Source organism: Centruroides vittatus, unplaced genomic scaffold (genome assembly GCF_030686945.1).
Source record: "Centruroides vittatus isolate TY-2023 unplaced genomic scaffold, ASM3068694v2 contig_974, whole genome shotgun sequence".
Classification (NCBI taxonomy): Eukaryota; Metazoa; Arthropoda; class Arachnida; order Scorpiones; family Buthidae; genus Centruroides; species Centruroides vittatus.
Genome location: NW_027122647.1, coordinates 144,092 through 170,310, shown reverse-complemented (window position 1 = coordinate 170,310; position 26,219 = coordinate 144,092). Strand labels below are relative to the sequence as shown.

Genomic DNA, 26,219 nt, shown 5'->3' with positions numbered 1-26,219 from the left:
GCTTCTTTCAGCCCAATGGTGCAGCTATTCTCAAATTCCTTTGGCTGTGTGTAGTATCATTGACTGCATCTCATAGGCATACTTGGTATTAAAAGACCTCCAAACAGCAGGTACACTGAAAATTCTGTACATGGTAAACATGGTCTATAGCCTTTTTTCAGGATACTTGAGTAGTGATTTTAAGATGCTGATGGCATTGACCACAATTGTAATGATTTACATGCCTGTCTGAGATATAACTGTATGTTGAATTTTCTAATAACCCTAAAATTCTATTTGGGTGTGTAACTTTTTGTCAATGAGCATAATAGATTCAAACCTTGAGGAGGGTGCACATTTAGCATAGATTGTTTGATGAACATTGAGAAATTAGAGAATTTTCAAAAAAATGGAAAACAAATTACTTTTTAGTATCATTTAGTATGATATATACAATCTATACTGTTGTTGTTCCAAAAATTGATTTGAAATGTATCTAATTGTTGGATAATGTGGATTATAATCAATTTAAAATGTTTACAATGTCTAATTAAGTGGTTGTTTGGTAATGAGAAAGCAATGTTTGCAATTGTCAACAATAGTGTAACAGTGATGATTTTGTACATTTTTTTGATGTAGCTTGAGAATTTTAAAGAAGACACATCAAAATAAAATAGTACAACTTTATTCTTAGGTGGCAATACCTTGACAATGGCAGCAAAACAAATTTCCCATCGACACTACAGGTGAAGCAGATGCACATAGTTTGGCCAAAAGAATCGGTAATTAACTGTCCGTCCGTAGACGGGTAGAAAGACACATTGACAGCAGAAGTTTATTTAAAAATGAAGGCAAACTTCTCTATAACCGAACGCTTGAAGCTGTATTAATACAAACACCTAAAAAGAATAATGGATGAACATGCCACCGCACACTTTCCAATACAAGAGCTAAACGGTCATCATCTAAATACGCCCCAACAAAATACAACTGCCGTACGATACGACTCGCTGGGTACGATAGGAAGTGTATGGTAAAATTACCCTCGTGTGTTTTAGAGCTATGCTTTGCAATAAGTTTTCCCCGTGACTAGCAGGTGTTTCCAGTCTTATTGGGATGTTAAGGCCCCAGAACAATTACTCGAGTTGTCGATTTATATATATATATTTTTTCTCTGTCGGTGTGATGGAATGATGCACATGATCTGATGCTGAAATGGTCGAGAAATGCAGTAATCGTGTTCCCTAGTTTCAGAATTTAGAAAAAGTTCTTCACAGTATACATTGCTAAATGCTAAGAAACACAGTGACAAATTAAAATTTTCTGTTCCATGTGAGTCAGTCGGCACAAAGTTTATCATTCTGTCGATCCAGATGATGAGTGGTAGATAATATCTTACAAATCAATTTAGTCTATAAATGTATGTTCTGATGACACAATCATACACTTCAAATATGTTTGTTTCACTGTCACTATCATAAGATGAACATCCAGTAGTGAAAGATGATAGCTGGTGTTCCTTATATACAACATGGTATTTATTTTTCTTTTCTTGTACCTTAATGACAATCACATGCACTGTACCACTGTTCTAAATATTCATTTGAATGTATTAATCTAATTGCAAAAACCCGACCACAAAGTGATGTATCAAACTGCATTCGTTCTAAGATCGTTTTGTGAGAAAATATGACTCGACAGCACAGAGATATTTTTTATGATATACAAATTATTGTAGGATCCTTTTGCTAGTACAATTGATTAAACATAATAATGATGGTTATTTTTTAGTAAAATTTGGTGGTCCCAATGTTTCCTTTGTAAAAGAGTGCAAAACCGCAACCTTTGCAGTTTTTATAGTATTTATTTTGCCTGTGAAATGACACACAGAATTCTGGTTACATTTTTCACAGATGGATTTGAACCAAGAAAAATGCTAAAATTATGACTTTAATGGCAAGAAAAAATTTCTCTCTTGCAAATTTGAATAAAATTTACAGCAAACAGAAGCCAATTTGCAACATCATTTGCATTGCTAACTATCTGTAGCTAGTTCAAGAATGTTTATAATTCTGATAAGTGGAAAATTATGTCAATAAGAGTGCTCGATATTTACAAATTTTTATTTTAAAATATTTTAGAGGTAATTTTTGAAAAGTAAAAGTGTATTTAAGAATAATATTGCTTCTAAATATTCTACCAAACTATTTTTTGCAAGAATTAGTTCATTGGTTTCTTATGTGAGCATATAATTTTTGATATGTTGCCTTCATGAGTCAATAATTTAAGTAGCAACACTTACAAAATGGCAATATTTCTAACTTTTAAATGCATTTTTAAAATTGGAAAACTTGTAAGGAGACTAGAAGACAAATTCATCCAACAAATTGGCTTCTGTTTTGAGAAATGCCCCTCTAAAGTTAAAGAACTGACTTTTTTTGTGAACATTTAAAACACACTGTATTGGGGACCACCAAATGAAATAATCCATAGAAAAATCACTATCCCAATATCGTTAACAAAATTAAATCCAAAAAATTTAGGAAATTATTTCCTTAATTAATCAACATAAATCTTTGGTTGTCCACATTCATAACATACATATATAATTTTATATATATATATATATATTATATATATATAAATTTATAATAAAAACATTCATTTTTAGCAAACCATGTAAATAATAATCAACAAAATCTTTTATCTTAAATAATTACACTCAAATCTATCTGTTTCCCTTGGATACATTTCCCCGACAGACATAACTTTCAATCTTCTCGACATAAACAAGAAAAAAGAAATATCTAAAAACAATACAATGGTAATCATTTTTTTCTTTTTGGAATTTAAAACTGTGCACTGCACAATTCCACATTGATTCTGTCAAAAATAAAGATAGAAAATGAACAAATTATAACTGAAAGAAAAACAAAATTTTCTATAAAACGAAGTGGCAGTGATGATTCCAGTTACGTAAACATTTCCATGGTCATTCACACACAAAGTTCTTTGTATTTTGATAATGGATCGTATCATATGAATGCTAAAATTATCAGTGATTGGGCCAATATAGTTTGTCACGGTCATACAAAATCGGATGTGATGATTTCCATTTTTTTATCTCTTTTTTTTTTCAAATGACAGACAAATATGAAAGAACCCTCTTCCCATCAGAAACACTTAGTTTAAAGCTCTCTCACTAATATAGTTTGACAGAATTTCTGACAATATGTGATGATTTGTTGAAATTACTGAAATAAGAATAAGCTATCATCAGAGTCAAAGTATATATCATGTTCAGTATGGAGTAAATTTATTATTTAGTATACTTACAGAATCATGTTATGAATCCAGTTTTGCAAGTTCACTGGTGTAGATCCCAATACTCTCCATATCATGGAGGACAAAGTAGATCTGCTTCAGAGAACTGGACATAACATTAACAAAATAGTTAGATATAGCTTTCAAAGCTGCTTGTGCTGCCTGCTGTTTAGGGAAACTTGCACTATAAAAATAAAATAAAATGTTTTACTCCTTATTTTAATTATTTACAAAGTTAACACGTAAAAACAATTATTTATCATACTTTCCGCTACTGAGCGAGGGGATGGCCAGCGATTTCAAATTCTTCTCGTCGGCAAGAGATAAGCTGTTTTTGACAGCTTTTTCAAATAATTCGTTAGCATTGGTACTGCCATAAGAGGGTATGTTGCAGTGAATCACATATTTAGCTGGGAAATTATGTCCAGGACAAATAGCAGCTGTTGCAACAATTATTCATTAATACACAAGACAAATGTGAACATATATAAATAAGTTTTAATTTACCTCCAGCTGTATCTAAAGGACCATTTGATGCCAATAAATCTTTTACTTCTTGTTGAAACTCTTTTCCTCCTGCTTTTTCTAAAGCAGCACCTAAAAAAGTTAATTAAATTAATTTTTAATGAAATTTTAATTAATTAAAATAGTTTGAGATGATTCAAGAATATTTTTTCAATGTTTTTCAATTATTTTAAAGAAAAATTTTTGTCAATGGTCAATTATGTAATTAAAAAACAAATTATGTAAAATCTATTTCTATAAACAACTGATAAGCTAACAGTTGTATAACTGTCAATGAAAATACTGTAGAGCCAACTATAGTATATCATTTACAAGAGAGTCTATATGGATAAACAAAACCAATACCATTATACAAGTTTGAAATAGACTTTCTGGATTTAACACTTTACGAGGTCTGTTCAAAAAATACGCAGACTGACGTCATAAAACAAAATGTACTTTATACAGAAGTTACATGTCTAGGTGCCCTTCAAAATACTCTTCTTCCCAATGCACACACTTATCCCAATGGTGTTTCCACTTGTTGAAACAGTCCTAGTATGCTTCTTTTGTAATGTCCCTCAGTGCCTTCGTCACATTTGCCTTAATCTTGGTAATCATCTCAAATCTTCTTCCTTCCAAGGGTCTTTTGAGTTTGGGGAACAAGAAAAAGTCACAAGGAGCAAGGTCAAGTGAGTAGGGGAAAGAACAGTGATCGAGTGTTTGGCCAAAAACTCAAGAGTTATGAGGGCTGAATGGGCTGGAGCATTGTCGTGATGGAGAAACCAGTCACCACTCCCACATTTCTGGTCTTTTGTGATGGATGGCATCCCATACATGTTTCAGAACTTCAATGTAGTAAGTCTGGTTCACGTTGGAGCCTAGGGAAAGGTACTCGTGGTGAACAATACCCTTAGCATCAAAGAAAACTGTCAGCATCACCTTGACATTGGATCGAACTTGGCAAGCTTTTTTGGGTCTGGGGGACGTTTCACCCACCCACTGGGATGATTGGACCTTTGTTTCAATGTCATAACCATAAACCCATGATTAGAAATGGATTTTAGAGTAACTCTAAAATCCATTTCTTGGATATAGATATTGCTTTTGAAGGGCCAAACATACACACTTCGGTGTATTGCAAAACTGATACTGCCTCCATGTATATTCTGATAGGATCCATTTCAGTATAAAATAGCGGCCTTCAGAGCTTTGGTTAGGAGGGCCTTTACGCACTCCTCCTCTCACCAGGCACTGAATCAGGAGATCAAACATATAAACGAAATAGCTGTAGATCACAGGTACACCAACCTTGTAAGTGGATGTAACAATCCGACAGAGAGGCACTTAAATATTCAAGAAGACAATACTGAAAGGATCCCTATCACTTTTAACCCACGGTTAAAATCATTATATGCTACGATAACCAAAAGATGTCAAGTCCGTATAGCCTACAGAAGATGCCAGATCATTTTCCAAATACTCCGTAATGGAAAAGATCCTCTGAACCCAGTCAGACTACCGGGAATATACACCATCCCTCTCAGAGACCACAGATTTGACAGAGATATGGTTTACATTGGCTCCACCAAACGTACAATGGGGATAAGAATTAAAGAACATAAGGCAGACATACTACACAAAAGGCTCACAACAGCTCTCTCAACATATGCCACCGATCAAGAAGTCACGGCGAACTTTAATGCAGCCCGCATTATCCTCACTACCAACTGCCCGGAACATCTCAAATTATTGGAAGCTACGGAAATATACAAAGCAGGATGTAACACCACGTGCATCAATTTTAAAGAAGAGTTGGCCCTTTCAGCAGCATAGACCTTTCTTTGTAGGCTGATCTTCTGCCTTTAAATGTAAAACAGTTAAAATATCCCTCTTACTGGATTGGAATAAAGACACATTTGTATGTATTGTCTTAGAAGAATCTTTGAAGGATTTTTTGTAATGTTTATTTCGTCCTGGCCATATATTTTTACCAGATCATTGCCTTCTTTGATCACTTTTGGCACTTTGACATTTGCAACAGTTGGTTGACCTTTGTTCACTAACGAACGCTTTAACAAATGTTTTGCAGAAAAGATTGTGAGCCTTTCTTCTGTTATGGCCACTTTTGAAGTGATACAGCAATAGCATGCAAATGTGTTCTTTACAAAAGTTTTGTATTGGCAGACATTGCTGATGCATCTATTTCCAATGAAATATGTGACAAATCCCCCTTTGATTACTTATATACCCACATCAAACATTATAGAACAATTTTTCACAGCCATTTCTAGAAAAAAATCAAAATGTCTAAATTTCACCTTTAAAACCTGACATTAGAAGGCAGTCTATAATGTTTCTCATCTTACAACTGCATTGTTTGTTAGATGGCATTTACTATTAGGGAACACTGTTTATTAGAATAAATACAATCTGTTTTTTGCAACTTAGGCCTTTATTTAATTATAATTAATTACTGGAATAAAAAATGACCAAATTTATTGCCCATCTTCAGCTTCAAAGTATAGAAAAAAAAATGTGTGTGAATTTTTTTAGAACAGCATTCATTAAAGAATGCAAATTCAAGAAAATAGGCCTAGGCTGAAAACATTTAATTAAAGATTGCTGCTGTTCTAAAAAAATGTAAATCACTCATTTCATTCAATGTTATGTGAAATATTTGGTTTAACTCCATTGAAACAAAACATGTAAGACAATACAGAAAAAATTTAAGCACTCAGATTTGCATGCATCTTTATGAACACTTATCATTGCAGTAATGTTGTGTTACAATCTTCTGTATGCCAAATAATCATGCTATTATAGAAAAATGAAAGATAAAGAAAAGTTTTGTGTCAGTAACAATATGATCATTCATCATCTGTTATGTTATAAAATGTTTTAACTGTGAAAAGGGATCATGAAGATAGATATGAAACCAAAAGCACTTGAGAAAATTATGTAAAATATAAAGCTAAGTTCATCTGGTACTTCACAGAAATAAGACTAGTGCTTTTTGAACCATTTTTCAATAGAAAGTTATTCTAATTTTTTTTTTTAATTTATATTCTTTTCATTAACATAGACATACATAACTCTTATAAAAGATCCTCCAAAAAGAATGCAATCATTTTAAAATATTGTAATTATGTTAATTATAACTAAGCAATACACCAATTGATAAAGTAACTGTTTAAATTTCATCTACCACCTGCAAACATCTTTTTATCTACTTCCTGTAGGAAGTGCCATAAATAAAAATAGACTCCACGACAGAGAAAGTGTTTTGTGTTCTGCAGTCTTGTTGTACAGTGATGACTGTACAACAAGAGTGTTTGCCTTACATGGTGGATCAATTTGAAATTGTCTGTAAAACTCAAAACAAACATCAAAAATCACATTGCACAAGATTTACTAATTCTGATTTAGTGAGTACATAAAACACAATTACTCTATGTAGAGTCCTAGAAACAGCAGACAAAACGACATTTATAGATATACAATAGATGAAACTTGAATATTTACTCTATTGCCACGGTAGCCAAACTGTGGCTCTTTTCTAGTATACTTGTGGCTCACTGCAAGATACTTAAATTTATACCAAATTTGTTTTTATTTTAATTTTGCTTTTGTTATTTTTTATGTATGATTCCTGGATAATATAAAATAAATAATACATTGCTTGAAATAAAAAAGTCAAAATATGGCAATGTTATACATTATTTATTGAAAAATAAATGTAATATTTATTAAATATCATAATATGTAAAAACATTAATAGAAAAAATAATTATAATGCTTATTTATCCAAATCAACATTAAAAATGAATATATAATGAATAACAATTTCTATAACGTTAATAGTTTTGAAATTTATATTTCCTTATTGACAATTGAAACTAGGAAACGTTTTAGCATTTTTTGGTTTTTAAATTTAGATTATGCTACTTAATACGGCAATTATAATTTATTTATTATTAAAAAAATTATATTGTATTATAAAACATAATATAAAATGAAATAATAGCTAAAGTGTTGTTTTTTTTTATAAATATTTAAATGAATTGCTGTGGAAAAATATGTATATATGTATATGCGGCTCTTCAACGAATTCTGTTTTCAATATATGGCTCAAGTTCTAAAGAGTCTGGCCACCCCTGCTCTATTGATTGATGTACATTGCATACTCTCAGGTAATAATTAACATGGGGAGTCTATCCACTTTCTAACGTGACAACTTAATCCTTCTTTTTTTATAGAATCATTGCAGAGAAATTTGCATATATTGTCAAGGTGATCAGCTATTGGATGCTTTTCATGTGATAGCTAGGTGTACTAACTTAGAAAAAATTCATGAAAGTATTTTCGGTATACCCATTATTCTGTTTGATAATTTTTTGGACCTTACTGGTAATGCACGCAATTTTGATTTAATTAATTTTGTTCAGAAAATTAAATTATTTTTTAGGTAATCTTTTGTTGTCTTATTGTTTCAGTGAGCCTTTGTACAAAGTGTGGTGTACATTTTGTTTCATTTTGCATATTGGAATATTTGATTTTGCCCAAAGGTGGCATTTGCTTTCTTCCTTTAAAAGTGTGTTCATGGCAAAGAATTTTTGGGAGTCTATCCACTTTCTGACGTGACAACTTAATCCTTTTTTTTTTTTATAGGTGGGTGTGATTAATTTCTTTTATGTAATGTTCTTTTTTGTTCGGATAGTTCTCCTCACAATTTTGTTTTTCTATTTTATGTATATATTTTGTTTAAATATATATTTTTGATATCGCTTTATATAATATATTTGTTTTTTTATGTATATTTTAATTTTCTCTGTAATAATTTATGAATTGTATTTGTATATTAGTTTAGTTTGTAACGTATAAATGTTATGTATTGATTTTTGTATTCCCCGCATCATGGGTTCTTTCCAGTATGACTAAATAAATTAAATTAAATTAATAATTAATATAACAACAGTAATTTAAAATGGTAGCATTCTTTTTGTAAGACCCTGTAATAGCATTCAGCATAACTGAGAAATCTCAAGAAACTGACAAATAGTGTTCTATATTATTCCTGACTCCATTAAAACAAATATATCTTGTGTTTTCATATATAAGAATAAATTTTGAATTAAAAAATCACTATGAATATCAATTGTGTAGTTTTCAGATACTTTAAAATGTATATAGGAAAGATTCTTTACCAATTTCGCCTCCCATGTAAAATGAACCATTAGTCGGATGGAGCACGGCATCTGCTGAAACACTGATTGCGTCCCCTTGAATGACAGTTAACTGTAAAAATAAATAAATTTATATTATTATAAAACAGTAATCTAGTAATTTATTCAAATTTAAGTAAAATTATACAATGAGAGACTAAGATATGGCTTGTTGAAACCACAAAATGTTAATATATTTACAAACTTTTCTATCTCATAAAAATTAGCATTTATATGCCTTTTAATTTAATCTTTAACTGAATTAACCACTTAAAATTTCTGCTTGTCAGCTGAAAATATATGAAAATGCCAAAATATAGTATACAAAAGTGAGTCATAATAAAGCCAAATAATTACTAGATTAAATTAGGCTGCACTCCCAGTACTAATAATTTAGTAGTGAGAATGTAGCCTAATTTAATCTATTAATCGTTTGGCTTTGATATGATCAACAGACTTTAAGATGTTGATATTTATGACTCGCATATATAAACATGTACAAAAAAGTGAGCTGTCAAAACACAAATGTCTGAAATGTGAGGAACACCTGTATAAATTTTCCTGTAATGAAATGCAACAAATACACATTAATTTAACTCTTTCAGGTTAGACCTTTTTTAAAATCTTGTGTGTTTGAAAACAAATAACTATATGGTTTTTATGATTAGTCTATATTAAAGATCATTTTTCCCTGTTTAATTTGATATATAATAAGTATTTGATGATACAGATTTGATTGTTCATAATATAAATATAATGTATATAAATGCAGAGATTAATTTTTTTAGCCTTTATTTATAATTGCACCCTTTGGAAAAATGCAATTGGGTAATTGTTTATTTTCACTCTATTTATTGTTTTCCATCCTTTGACAAAGATATATGATGCGTGGAATGAATTTTAGTTTTTTTGTTTTGTTTTTATATGCCATTCTGGTAAATATGCAAATTTACACACTATAAAAAATGCATTCATCTGCAATAATTTGATGTTTCTACTTATTTACTTATTTATGTTTACATTTTAAAAGAACTAAACATTAAATTATTTATTAATAACTTCTATAAATAACTGCTATTTAACTGGAGAAACAATCAACTTACTTAAAATAACGAAACTGTGGTGGTAACATGTAATATTAGCACTAGAACTAAAATTTTCAGAGTTTCTATGCCTCTGCAGTAATAACTTCAATGAAAAAATTGGCAGGAAAAGATTTTTGAAAAACTTTGGGGAAAAAATTCAATAAAAGTCGCAAAATTGTGATATCGATTTCCAATTTCTATCTTAAATTATGTTAATAGATAGAGCTAGAAGCATACTAATAATAAAAGAATGATGGCTGTAGGAAATACAATGTTTTCAGACCAAAGATTATGAAAAATTAGATATATTGCTGGGTCAAAGGTCATTTCAGAATCTCTTGCTAGAAAGTGCTAATAAAATGTGTCATGTTATTGATTTCATTTTCATAATTACAAAATTTGATTAAATTTTTCCGTATTTAATTAATTCCTTTTTGTAAGTTAACATTCCTATTAATTTCTTCTGCTTGAATTTACCTTTTAATACAAAAACAATACAGACAATTAAATGGGACAAATAGATACAAATAAAACAGGCATTTGCATTTGTATGTAATCTTGTTAGTTGCATTTACTCCAAGCCGTGTCTCAAAATAGAAGTATATGTTTCTGTTTACATACATTTAGTAGATAGATAATTAACAAATTTATAAACAGATTAATAGACTAAGACTTATTACTATGTGAATATTTAACAAATAAACATTAACCTTTGGAAGTAAGCACAAAATTGCTATGTAGAACTTATCATACAGGAACACTTTTTAATGAATAATGTAGACTTTATTTTGTAAAAAGGAAATGCATTTCAGGCTACTTGACCCTCCTCAGTCCTTATTATTCAATTTGATAAAACTACAGAATAAATTACGATAAAACTAAAACAAAAGGTGTAAAATACTTATTGGTTTTTACTGATTCATTTTTAAGGTTTGTGTTTATCCCCAGTTTTAGCAAGTTTTAACTTTCATGTTTTACATGTATACTCTTTTTATCACATTTTAATAGTATTTTGTAGTCATTTTATTAATATTTTTATTTACTTATTTTTTAATCTATTTTAGTTTTACCTGTTTTACTCCCTTTGTTTTAAAATTTTTACTCTAGCTGTCACTATTAAATATCATTTCAATAATCTTATTTTTTGTAAGTTTTACACACACACAAAATATAAATAGTTAATTTTACTGTAATTTATTTTGTAGTTTTATCAAATTGAATAATAAGGATGGAAGAGGGGCAAATAGCCTGAAATGTATTTTCTTTTTACAAAATAGTTTACATTATTCATCAAAAAGTGTTCCTGTGTGATAAGTTCTACATAGCAATTTTGTGCTTACTTCCAAAGAACAAGAAACAATCAAGTACTAAACATTAGTCTGTCTAAATAATGTAATTTTAAGACTAAAAATTATACTATGTAATTTAAATTACACATTGACAACTCTATTCCCATTTAATTAAATATAATTTCTACAATTAGTTAGATTGTGAAAGTTGTGTTGTTAGAGAGCCATTAGGTAGAAAATGTTCCTGTTTGGCCTACTTTAGTGATTGTTATATTGATAGTGGAAATGTAACAGTAATGAATCAAAATTTTACATACATTTAAAAATGAAGACTAATTAGGAATCTTCATGATGGAATTTGGCAACTTTTCTGCACTTTTGTGGAAGATGAAGTATAAATTCTGCTATAAATCAATCACTAACACTTATAACTTTCCATATGAAGAATGCTTTGAGTGAAAACTGATTTTGAATCTATATGAGTTACATTCTTGATGTATAAATTGGATATATTTCTATCCAATGATTCTATATGATGCTAAACAGGTTATAGCTTTCAATATGTAAGTTCTAATTCAATTTATTAAAATACAAGATGATAAACTGTCTATCTCTAATCAAGTTGACCAAGGAGATTAAGGTGTCAGCCTATCATTCTGGGGAAGTCACAACCAAATCTAAGCTAGCAACCCCAGAAATCTTTCATGGAAAGTATAAGTCCAGATACGTTGGTTCCTGACTCTTACCACCCAATTTCCCCTTTGTAGACCTGACGAAGTTCTCAATAGGTAGAGGAAAAAGGGCTGCCTTAATACACACAGAGAGGAAAGAACCAAAAGAAAAATATCAAAATTAATTACTTTGTAATCAACTATACCTAATTAATCAGCTCATTTCTGGACTATAATAAAAATGATTCATTTTTACATCATATTTTTAAATTTAAAGTTTTGGTTACCATCCTTAGACTAAATACAGCATAATATTAGCATAACATGTAAAAGTTATGAGTTCAAGCCCCACTCTGGATCAGTCTTTTCAACTAAAATTTTCTAAACTATAGTGGCATCTGTATAATCCATCAGTCACCAGTCCAACATATCCAATAATCTAACACTCCACTGCAGAGGAATACATGAAATTTTTATGTTACTTTTTTGTGTATACAACAGACTAGTGTACATGTGTAGCGTCAACTGTTTGTTGTATATGGTCAACAAAACAGTTAGAATTGTAATTAATATCATAAACTAACCTGTGAACCAAGGATGTTTTTTACTGTAGGGTACATACATAAATACATACATACAAAGTCCAGTAATCCAACAATCTTCTGTAATCTGACACCCAACAATCTGATATATGTCAGATTACAGAGATTTTACTGTATTTAAGTAATCTAGTTTAATAGAATACAGCAACCAATCTGCCTATCTATAGACCAAATTGTTAATCATTCTTATTAGAGCCTGAAAATAACATAATTGGATAAAAGTTGACTAAGAATATATACAAAATGTAAGTTTCTATGTTTAATTTATGGTTTTATACAAACCAGGAATATTCTAGAGAATTTCCTTATTAGATTTATGACAGGAATCCCAAATTTTATGGGACTATGTTGGCCTATTCTGTTAATTTTGACCAAATTACTAATAGTTATCTGTAGGTCCTATTTATATTATACAAGTAATTCAACAAAAAAATAACTGAATTATATTTCAAAGAAATTTTTAAAAATTTGGTTTGGGAACTTTATTTTCTATTTTGTTTAATTCTGAAGGAAATTTACTATGGAAGTACGTAAAGAAAAATTATGACTCCTTGAAGTAAGGAGTTTCTTATATGTTAAACCTTAATAGCAACAAAGGGTTGTCATAAAGGAAAAAAATTTAAAATTCTAATTATTACTGTTAATATGTGCTTCTTGTCATTAATTACTTATATTATCCTTCTGTCCACTTTGGACATTCTTGTAAACTAGGACATGTTATACTGAGGGAAGAGAAACACACCATTTCCAATTAAAATATGTACTGTACACAGCAAGTACAAAACCAAGATTACATTACAATAAATATATTTTAATTGGAAATGGTGTACTTTCTTAAGTATAACACTTCCTAGTTCACAAGAACATCCAAAGTGGACATAAATATAATCTAATTATTAATGTTTATAGAAAATTGCAGTATATATATATTTTTCTGTTAAATTAATTAACTATATAAAATAGCATGAAAAGACTTGGCGTAATTTGGCTTAGAGATCATTATTAAAAAGAAAGATTGTAAAAAAATAAAAAAAAACAATCTGACAATATAACCTTCATAAATGTTCAAAGTTCATAAATGATCTAAATTACCTGCACAGTATTTAGACTACTCATTTATTTATTTTTAATTATTATAGATGTGGGTACCGAGGAGGGACGACTAGGTCTGACCTCTGTTTAATTTCGGCAACAAGTCGGAGGGACTTGCCCACGAGTCAGAGATGGCTTATTTGTCGGTAAGGATCCCGTAGAGACGGAACTACTTTTTCATCTGGTCGAGTGTAGGAGGGAAGGTGGAGTCATGGTAAGGCGATAAGCGAATATTCGAGCAAACAAGACACCATTTAACAGGATAACAATGATTTAATGGAAAACGAAATATACGTTACAAAAATCTGACATAAAAGGGGTGACATATAAAAAGCTATATATCCCTACCACGTGAGGAGAGAGAAAGAGCTCACATAAATGGGTTCCATACCTCTTAAACAATCAGTAATTCAAATATGCTGTTCGTCACGATGATCGAATATTCCTTTTTAGGGAAGGGTCAGTGACACTTGAGGCACAAAAGTCAAATATATTCCGTAGGCACAAGGGTAAGATCACAACTCGATCTAAATCGATGATTGACTCCCCGTGAGGAGGGGAGGAAGCATCTTATATAGCTTTTTGCTGGGAAAGTTGGTCACGTGCATGTGCTTAGGCCATAGGTGTTCCCGGGATTGGAAACAATACGGCGAATTCAGGCGCTAACTATAAACTTAAGTTGCAAGATGGTCTGTACTCAGCGCAAGAACAATGGATAGTTGACAGTTATATGGCCGGGGACGCATATTTTCTCGTCCAGGACCGTTTTTAGGCAGGATGTTGAATTGAAAATTTTCCTAATATAAATATAGGGAACAATTTTATTATAAGTCGTATTATATTCGGATTATATCCGGATATAGGAAAGGGATAATTATTAATTCGGATATAATTTATTAAAACTTTCGTTCAAGGGGGTTTCCAGATCTCACATAGATATTGTTCTAAAAGACAAGAAAGAACTGCCCCTCAATAACAAACTCACTATAAGTAGCATTTTATATTATAAAAATGGTTTAACCACTATAAATGGGTTATAAATTCTTCAAAACATATTAATAAATTTATAATGACCGAATTGAATTTCACATGAATTTTCTTCCTATATTTAATCTGAATATGGAGGAATTGTTTGCATTTTAATATTTTCAATATTTATCTAAATTATCAGATCATGTTTATATATTGTATAGTATAAGACTTATTGTATTTCCATGCTTATAACTTATGATAATGTATATATAACCTCATAGAAAATTGAAGGATGAAAGTAAAACCTTATACAATTTGCCCCACCATGCCTACAGGAGCAGCCATTGTTCTGTAGGAATGAGTTTGTAATTGTCATTAAAATTGACAAATTAACACTAACCTGCAGCCCTTCAAACTCTTTTAAATGCAGTTATTTGAATGAAAATATGATGAATTTTTATATAGCTGAAAATTTTCATATACCCCATATTTCCTATCCAAGTTTTATCTGAAAGTTTGATTATTTTTGGACTAGAATTAAGCTAATTATCAATTAATTAAGCTAAAGAATTTGGCTGAAAGTTAAATAATTAAGCTACCATTTTGTGCTAGGATTAATAACTGAAAGAATTTACTAAGTTCTAAAAGAAATGCTAGATCCAAAATGGGACTCAACTCAGTAATTTATGCATAATGTGCAAATGTGTTGTCATGCTTAAATTCTATAATTTGATTGATTAATAATTAAGCTTATATCTAGCCTGAAAATAATCCAACTTCTACATATGTTTGGCTATTAAAAATCAGGCTGTAGTGTATATTTACATTTGTAATGAAGTTTAAATCAAAGTAGAAAGTATATTAAGAAAATTTGTAAAGAAGAGTACTAAAGATTTGTTGGATTCCTTGTACACATGTTCAATAATGTACTTTTTATTAGGTGATTTTAAATATTTTGAGGTTAATGCTAAACAGCTATTATAAAAATAAGTAATTTATTAAGTTCACTTTGTTTATTTTCAAATATAAAATAGTTTGTTGAGAGATTTAACATTTTCATTGACTTCTAAATAATTAACTAGAAAAAAGTTAATTCAGTAATTCAAATATAAATCCATTTTTGAATTAGAAATGACCTAAATAACCATAAACTAAAATAAAACTAAATATGTTAAGTCTGCTTAAATTTTGCATTCCAATGTTGAAAGCCATAGAAAATCTGCAGTTTGTATGCTTTCTGATAGTAAAATGTATAAAATTCTGAAAAATACTTTAATAAATGTTAAATTGTAAATATTAATTTAACAAGTGGTCTAAAGTATAGAAGTTAAACAGCCTAACTTACAGAAATCAGAACGTTTTAACATTTATACATATAAAAAAAATGAAACCTCATTAATAATTGTGTAATCTATTTCCTAATATAGAATCGATGTATTGCACAAAGACTGATTTGAACTTTTTATATCTAACAATAATTTTATCTCATTAAAGCATTTAATATATTGTTAAAAATATTTAACAATACCATAATTTAAACATACTTATTTCAATGGTTAAATCTGCTTATGATTTTTACATAATTTGTCTCTACATACAATGATCTTCAGATATTTACAAAGAAATTAATGTTTTGTATGTATATTCTTTCCACCCTGCATGCATTAAGAGGACCTTTTTCCATACCACTATAAGTTTGGCAAAGCCCATAATGGGGTGCCTGGATGAGGAGGAATATTCCTTCCTCAGCACATATCTGGAAAAAACCACTCATTAAAATTCCTGGGGAGTAGCTCTTCTATATTTAATCCCAGGTCTTCCAGAGTGCTAGGCTTAACTGCCTTGGCCATCTGAACTACAACTTAGTTTACTTGGTCTCCTGCCATTTATACTGTGCAATGCAATTGGATGCCTCTGTCTACATAATTACTTCATTATACAAAATATTACAATCTGTTTGTATTTGATGTTTTAATATAATTTCATATATGTAAAATTTATAAAAGTGCAATTATGAAACAATTATAATTTGGAAACCATTGGAGGCAACAATGTATGGTTTGATAAGTTCAAAATACAGTATTTACTTCTGGTGTCAATTTATATGTGAATTGTCCATTTTTCATTTGTTAAACATTAAATGTTTAAACTACATAGTTCTATATTTATTTTTAAAAACTTCAAAAAGCAGCTTCAAGATAATGTTGAACAGTCTTTAAAAGTTCAATGAATTTTTGTCTTAATGAACAAATTGAAAGGAATATCCAGTTGCCTGGTTTTTTATTAATTTCAATGTTTCCCACAAAATATTCACCTTGTAAAGAGTCATATGACCTTTAAATATTGACTAAGACAAGCATTCGAACTTCAGTTTTATAGAAATATTAAAATATCTCCATTCCTTTGATGAGGATAAATGCTATAACATGTTATGAATTAAAGAAAAAATTATAATGTAGTTATGAGTCTCTTGGAAATTGATGAAATTATATGAAACCAGACAACTGGATATTCTTATCAATTTGTTCATTAATAAAGTTGAATAATCAATATATATTAACATTAACTTTTCTAATATCAAGATATACTAATCATGGAACTAAACTTTTTTAAAAATATTTAACAAAAATAATTGTGTTAGACTATATAATTTAATGTCAGAAATGGATGATTCAGTATTTAGTAAAATATAAAAATGCTAAAAAGAATGATGACGACGATCTTTGCACAGACAAAAAAAATGACAATAAACTTCATTGACCTCTTTATGTAAACTTCTGTGAAGCTTAGAATTGTGCTTGTTATCAAATTATGAGTCTTTCTAGTTGTAATAGCTATGGCAGATGCTATATGAGCAAAACTGTGGGCTTTGTTAGAGCCTACAAAAAGGGAACAATAAAATTTATCATCATTTCTCATCTCTGTGAAAATTACATTGACCTTCTTTTTGAACCAATTTAACAATACTTTCGAAACAACAGAACACGATCCTCTTGCCGATGGACATACAGATAGAAGAAAAAAGATTGGTAAAATTTTAAGTACGACAAAATTCAAAAATTTGTTTGTAAATAAACAAACATAAATTGTACTTTGTTAAATATAAATCAGATAAAACCTAAAGTTGTTTATAAATCATAAAATTGAGAATCAAATGTCTATATTTTTAGTGAATTTTCATGCTGCTTTAAAAAAAAAGCATGTCAAGTTATCCTTGCAACTCTAAGAAAACTGATTAATTATTCTGAAAAACTTACTTTTTGGCCTAAAAACAGTTTCTTCTCAGAGAGTATGGTGATTCCTATACCTCCTGACTGACTATTCATTGCATTAAGCATGTCTTTCCCTCCCTAGATTAAACAAATTTATCATTTAATTAATGCTTCTTACATTAAAATAGATTCAATTTATATATATTTTTAAGAGTTACAGTTATATAGTTTTTAATTTCTGATAACAAAAATTATCAAATTTTTTTACATATATTCAATTTAAATTTCCCATCTTCCATAAATTCAGTCAATATAAAGTTATAATTAAAAAGATTTTTAAGCTTTCCCTTGATGTTTCTCAGGTAACACACAATAGTAACATTAAACAGACTTTTTGAATAACCAATGCTAGAGTTATGAAACTTTCAAGTATATTTTTATAATTCCATGTTAAAAATGTGTTCTATTCAATGTTAGTGTTTGATATTCCCCTGGAAATTATTAAATTATTTTAAGATTCTTCATCTTAAAATAATTTAATTTCTATTAAATAATAATAATAATTTCTATTTGAAGAATCTTTATTTTATTATCATCATCTTATTGAAATAATAAATCTGTGTACACATTATGGATGTATACAGATTTATTTCAGTAAAAAAAGGTATAATTTTGCTTAGTGTACAATATAAGATGTGTAAGTTATCTTATATACTAACTTAAGATGATTCAGAACATAACCTTACAATATTGTAAGCAATATCGTACATAGCTTGTGTTGTATATATTGTTCTTTACCAAAGAGATAATTATAATTTATACAAAGAAATTAAATAGCTATAAAACCATATTGCAAAGTAATGTTTCAATAAACAGCAAAAATATGTGTAAAACTAAATGCATGTGGGTGTGTACATGTGATTTGCATGCAAATTTTAACAAGATATGTAGAAATATTACTTTTCCTTTTCCTTTGGATTTTCCTTTTGGACTAGCAGCAAAACCTTTCTTTGTGCCCGATTTCTTTGGCGACTGAATGATTTTCAGTTTTTTATTAGAAACTGAGCTTGACGAAGATGATGATGACGTCTGGGCAGTCTGTGGTGTTGAAACCACAACAAATTTTCCACCTTTCTTTTTGGCTAACAACTCTGGATGAATTTTTGGTAAAACGCCACCAGATGCAATGGTGACTCCTCGAAGTAACTGAAAGACAATCACTGCATTAACTATAATAATTAGTAAGCAAATATTTAAAGTTTGGTAAGTTCTGCTTAAAATTCTTCTCACCTGATGCAGTTCTTCGTCGTTAGCAATGGCTAAAAGGATATGACGAGGTGTAACTCTTCCTTTCTTATTATCTCTTGCAGCATTGCCTGCTAGCTCAAGAATTTCGGCTGAACATGAAAAAGAAAAGTGTCCTGTTTTTTACTAAATTATGAATAGAAAATATACTAAACATATTTTTTAAAATTATCTTCCATTCAATCTTTCAAATAATATACTACTTACCATCAATAAGTATACAAGCAAATGCTGGTAAGTATTTGCTTCTATACTTATATTAAAACACAGATGTAATTCATATTTTAATTATTGATCAAAGGGTAACTACAAAGTTAATTCTCATTCAATGCTCCTCAATAAAGTATATTATTAATTCAAAACATTTCCAAGCCATAGTCTTTGCATTTCGTAAATCCTTAAATTATAAAAATTCCAATTTGAAGTGCCAAACTGGTATTGTCTGTAATAAATTCTAATTTCTGCAGCAACAAATTAATTCCATATCAAAGTTTTTCTAAATTTTAACCTTGATATGCAATTAATTTTCTCCATTTTTTACAGATTTATGAATAACTTATTAAACTTGAATTTGGTTTGTTTTGTTATGCAATTATAATTAAAAAGAATCTAACTGGAACTCTGATGAAATGTTACATAGCACGGTCTTATACCTGATCCTAAGTAATAAGCTTGAGTCGATACAACTTAATTGCTCTTTCGATGAAGTGATATTGACTTACAAAATTACTTGACTGAGTGAAATTTATTGTGTGTATATATTTTTTTTACTAATAAGATGTGATAAGTTTATCTATCATATTCAGTATCATAGTAAATTAGGCAAACTTGATGTGTGATTACAAGATATTTGGCTGTGTTTTAAAGCTAAAAAACATCAATTAAATTTGAAATTAATCTATAATGTATTGCATTTTAGTTAAATAAACTCTCTCTGCTTTACTAACAACAATAACAATATATTTTTCCTTTTATATTTATATTATTTACAGTAGAACACTTTTACATGCACTTACTCCTAGAATTGTTATTGATTTAAACATTATACAATTAAATATAACAATTTTTATGCATAAAATTAGCATAAAGTGACACTATACAAGGAAAATAGTTCATCGTTTATTTACATAAATCAAAAACTAATCACATAAACCTAAATCTACATAGATAAAATATGAGGACAGTTTTTTTTACTTCCATCCACTTTAAATACATATTTTAAGCTTAAGCTGATGGTTGCTATACTTTCAATGAGCATAATGAATAAGAAGCACTGATCTAAGCTTAAAGTGAAAGAGGGGATATGACACCAACATAAAAAAATGGGACTCTTGCTTAAAAAACACTCAGCAAAATCAATATGCATTAAGTTAAAATTCATATCCCTTTAGTTCATAAACCCTCCAGAGCAGCAAACTATACTTGAAAATTTGATTGTACACAATATATTATTTAAAAAATAGTATAATTTATGTACAAACACAACTGTCTGAGTGAGAGAGAAAAAAATAAACATATTTTACACAACTGCACGATAGTAGGACATTTTATTCTATAGCATTTCCTGTCTGGAGTTCTGTGAACCATGAGAAAGGTTGATTATGGCATGAGACACACTTCAACAATTCTAGTCTGAGACACGAAATTAGATGGCTCAAACTATAAAAATATTTAAATTTTACAAATATTTCTTATGTTATTAATATTTCCTTCTTTTATAATACTGATTTTAAATTTGTGATGAAGTTGGATTTGTGATAAAGTTGGGATTTAACGATGCACGACTTCGCCATCAATAAATTTAGATCATAGAGAATATAAAATTAAGATTTACAACTGAATGAATCCTTGGAGCACTTTTTCTTACTTAAAAACTGTTTGTTATTTGTTAAAGAAATTGAATTTTAATCATCAATTATACTTTAATGCAAATTATGCCAAATTTTTAAACTCTTGCACCCATTTATCGAAACTGTAAACAAAGAAATCAGATAATTAAAATTTATGTCCAGTTTATAATTAAATTATTATTTAAGTTTTTCATGCAAATGTTTATCTTAAAATCTAATATATGTAGCAAATAGATTAAAACCTGTCTCTACAACCTTAAAAATTTCTATTTATTGATGAAAAAAGTAAAAAATAAATGATTTAGGTATCATAACATAACCTTATTTTTATTTCGTAAACTTTAAAGCATAATAAAAATAAGAATATTTCAATAGTTTTGACCTAAATTTTTCTTAATGACTGATAAATAATCCATAGGATATAAATATAGATTTTTTTTTTCTTTCTTCTTCCTCCCTCTCCTTCCTAATCAGTTTGTTTAAATAATACAACTAAGATGTAACTATGCTATTAAATTTTCTGGAAATATTAGATAAGATAAAATTTATAATTGACATTCAGACAAAAGAAGGTTGTTTTTCTCATTTGTTAACATCAGCATTGAAAAACAACTATTTTTTCTCATTAAACTGCATAGATGAAGGTAAATATTTACTTAAATGCATTATATTAGAGTGTGTTACATAAAAAGGGCAATAAAATCAAGTCCTGTTTACTGCAAATCACATTAAGCTCAACGTTGGACCAATATCACAAACTAATAAGAGTTTAAGCAGTTTGAAATGAGATGAACAACTCTTTATTTTTCAATTTGAAGTTAATAAAATGAGAAAAAAAAATGTTTGTTTACACCTAATAATATCACAAGTAACCTTTTAATCCTTGTAAAATATGCATAGATTTAAGTTGATTATTTAGCAGTCTTAAATAATGATTAAATTTTAATTTATTTACTATGTTTAAACTTATTTAATTAACTTATTTTTATTAATATACTGCAGTTAGTTTATTTTCTAGATAAATTGGCATTCAGTGTGGAAATTTCCCTTTGTAGATAACAGAAGGGTTTCATTCTCAAATTCCTTTCATTAATTGAAGGTGGCTAAACTTTTGTCACTTTGCAAAAAAAGAGCTGTGATTCTCCTTGTATTAAATACATCATTTTTTAATGTTTTATGCTGTATTTTTATTTTGTCTCGATGGAATTAATTTCCAACAATCTGAAAAACTACTCTCTTGAAATTAAAAATTACTAGATACTAAACACGATTAAAGAATCTTAATAATAATGTCATGAATAATAAATCTGCAGCAGCCGTTGCAACATAAATATTCAAAATATTGATTATCCTTTTTTTTTTTTTAATCAACTTATAAAGAAATTTAATTTAAAATTAAATTTGTTTGTGCAAATTTTAAATTTTCACATAAAGATCACTTTATCATAAATCAATTATTGTTCTAAATGAATTTATTCATAAATACACAGCGTACAAATCCTAAATCTGATTTTTCTTCGGTTTTGCTCCAAAGAAAATTGAATACAAGTGATGCCGATAAGTAAATTTTAATTAAATTCCGAAATATATTTGAGAATAATTGTTTGTCAATCTTTGTGCTTCAATTGCATGGCCGTTAGACATTGATGCATGAAAGTAAGGATGTGTATGCAATTTGTATCATGTACTTGACAGATATGAACTAATACAAAATTGTATTTGATGTATGCTGTAAATTTATGGATAAAAAAGCAGTATGTATATAAATTTGCATCTGTTTAAAGCAATTTCTCTGGGTATAAATATTGAAAAAACTAGCTGCAGATATGCCTTGCTTAATTTAATGTGTGTTATCACTCTTAATGTTATATCTAAGCTTAAAGCTTATTATCTATACAATGCATTTCCTTGTTAAAATCTTAAAACAGAAGTATACCATATTATCAAAACTTTGCCTGATAATTAATCATTAAAGCAGCATTTTGTGTAGAAGTATTTAACACTCATTTTGGATCATATGCTTTACTTTTTATAAGAATATATATTTTATATAGAATTATACAGATTTAAATTATTGCGACTTTAATGTATTTCTAGCAGAGTCTTTCAAAATCCTGCGCACATCCAAAAATCTTGTAGAATCATTAAATGTCACTTAAAATATCTTTAGAATAACAAATATTATCAGATTATATTTAATTTTAAAGAAAATAATAACAATAAGCTGCAATTTTATCATTAAAACAACTTTTCACATTTCTTACAGCTGGTTTACAGTGTCATACAAACCACTACAAATGAATGAAACAAACATTAGCTTAAAAGAAATGTTATCCATGTCGTATTAGGTGACACAAAACTAAGTTAGGATATGACTGACTAAAACAACTTCAAACACTAGTTGTGAAAAGGTGATTGAACGAACCAAAGTTTGACGGAAATTGAGATATTTTCAACTCATACTGAACTGGTCAAACACTTGCTGAAAGGGAAAAAACTGGTAGTTCATCTATACTTTGTAGCAGTTTGCATACCAATGTATATTACTAATATATTTAACTGAAAAGGATTGCCAATCACTGTCTTATTATTTTTGATTTGCAGATTTTTAAAGTTTTCAAAGACATGGAGTACAAGATTGTGCTTGATACAATGTGCTTCACTCGTTGCCAATAATTTGTCAAATTTATATAAAAGAATAATCACTATTTTCATGTATAACTTATGGAGAAGCATAGTTGACTTTGAAACAGTCTTTAGATAACTACTTCCTCTCCAAAATGTTTTTTAATGCTTTCAATCTTCTTGATCAACAACCTGAATTATTATATTTCAAAATAGTATCAAGCAACTTTAAATTCCTTAGAAAATTACTTTTAAAATTAGCTGTAAATTATTAATTAAAAACAGTTTGAGAAGTGATGTACTTTTAAAATGTAAAAAACATATTAATTATTAGATCTACAGTATTTAAGATATAAATCCTCTAAGAAGATATTATTAGTCTAACAGAAACAGTCATTTGCTGTATAAAAGACTTGCTAATAGTCAACTATGTAAAATGATGTAGAAGCTCTTGGAATAAGTAAAATGTAACTTTGTACAGTCAAAAATAATACATGTCTCTATGTATAAGATTATGGAACACTAAGAGCTAATACTTCTTGAAATAATGCTAGAAATTTCAGATAAATTGTAACTTTGAAACTACAATAGACAAGAAGATAATCCCAACAATATCAGAAGTTTGAACAGCAAATAAAGTTCTAGCTTAAAACTTTCCTATTTACTGTTCTATACAAGAAAGCAGGTTAATTCTTACCATGCTAGATAATGTACTTTGATTAAACTTAATATTTTCAAGAAAATGTCAGAGGTAACCTATATATCACCGTCACAAAGCAGAACTTTCAACAGTGCCAAAGCATACTTGACACAGCTAATTTGACATTTATTCAAAAAAGCCACAAAATACTAAAGAATTAAAAGAACAATTCTGAGAATGCACAAACATCACAGTAAGTTATAATTTTGAATTAAAATACTAGAGAATTTCTAGCAAGGAAGTAAACAACTAATTGATAGCATTAACTCAAAACTCTTAAGATCACTCTTAAGATCTTATCAGAAACTCTGTAGCAATAACAACAGCCACACCATTTTCACTGTACTTTTGTACCAAAGTGATCTCCAATTTGCTATATAAGAAGCCAAACATGGGATCCAAAGTATCTACAAGCGTCCAAAGAGACAATAAGACTCAAATATTGAAGAAATACTATTACAGTTACGATTACATAGTAAGATAACCGAGAAGCTCTAGAAATTTTAACATGCCAGACCAAGAGTTAACTCGATATTCTCGTTAAGCAAATGTCAAAAACTTCCTAACTATAACGGTAATGCTGCTTTCATTATACAAACTCCTTACAACTTGTTACACAAGTACTCAAAGCAACTGCAAGATTCCGTAAACTGCACAAATACCATTTGTGACCACACAAACATATAACATTCCAAACAATAGAGAAGCTGTAGAGGGCAACGAGAATGCAACATTTAACTCCGAAGAGTTAACTTGTCGCTTTCCTCGAAAGAACGTCGAAAACGACCCGAGCCGGATAACTAGTGCGCCGCTTTCGTCTTCCAAACTACAACCCCGAAGAGTCACTCACACCACCGTTTACCACAGGAGGAGCCAAATGCAGATCTATGAGGAGGCAAGGAGAGAGACAAAGGCTGCACACGTGCCAACAGAGGCCACAGTTCGAATGCAAGATAAGAGAGTGGCAGCAGAAAGAGAAACTGTAAACGAGTAAACAAAAGGAGGAGATTAGGAGCCAGCAAGGGGGATATACTCACCAGTTAAGTATTCGATGACGGCAGCCATGTAGACGGGTGCTCCGGCTCCGATCCTCTGATGATGAGTACCCTTTCTCAAGTATCGATGCATCCTGCCAACAGGGAAGAGCACTCCCGCTTTGGCCGACCTGGACGTCGCTTTGCTCCTCTTCTTTCCGCTTCGGGCAGACATTGCTCGTCTTCACCAATCGATAGCCCGACGACGAATGAATTTCCACTTCTAACTACAATCACTCGACGCTAATCGAATTCTAATCGTCGATATTCGCTCTCTGATCATCACTTTAGCATTATACCGATGATTTAACCGAAGAAAAACATTTCGTACAGAATCAGCAGTAGATAAACACAACTAAAGACTCGATCGTCCGACCTCCTTCGACGATCATTTCGTCGCTTTTCGTCGACGACAACAAATTCCAAAATACTTCCCTAATTAATTCTTAATTAATTATTAAATATTATTTCGTCCGATGCGTCATTAATTTCCCTTCGTCGAAGCAATTCAATAACGTATTTTACTATATTAAATTAGGACTTTTTATTTCTCCCGTTAGGTGGCGTCGGCGTTGCGGGAAGAAGACACACTGCTTTTTCTTTTTTATTTTGATTTTTTTTATAACTTAGGGAAATTTGATTTTCCTTCTTTTCTCCGTCCTAATGGCTGGCTACGTGAACCTTTTCCCTTCTATGTGGTGTATGTAAGCCCGTTTTGTGGCTCATAACTTCCATCCAGAAAGTCCCCGA

At 29.5% G+C, this 26,219-nt stretch overlaps 1 protein-coding gene across 2 annotated transcripts; it reads right to left on the bottom strand.

Moving 5' to 3' along the window:
• Positions 1 to 648: 648 nt before the first annotated feature.
• LOC136985622 (core histone macro-H2A.1-like) lies at positions 649 to 26,025 on the bottom strand. Of its 2 annotated transcripts, none has more exons than XM_067282941.1 (9): positions 25,473 to 26,025; positions 19,246 to 19,352; positions 18,916 to 19,161; positions 18,001 to 18,093; positions 9,015 to 9,105; positions 3,811 to 3,900; positions 3,569 to 3,743; positions 3,316 to 3,487; positions 649 to 3,249 (listed from the first exon to the last, which is right to left on the bottom strand). In XM_067282941.1, exons 1-8 carry the CDS (start codon positions 25,642 to 25,644, stop codon positions 3,325 to 3,327), a joined length of 1,137 nt encoding a protein of 378 aa, XP_067139042.1. In that variant the 5' UTR covers positions 25,645 to 26,025; the 3' UTR covers positions 649 to 3,249; positions 3,316 to 3,324. The 2 variants fall into 2 exon arrangements, with proteins under 2 accessions (XP_067139042.1, XP_067139041.1); XM_067282940.1 differs by having other exon boundaries at positions 649 to 3,233; positions 25,473 to 26,023.
• Positions 26,026 to 26,219: the final 194 nt, after the last annotated feature.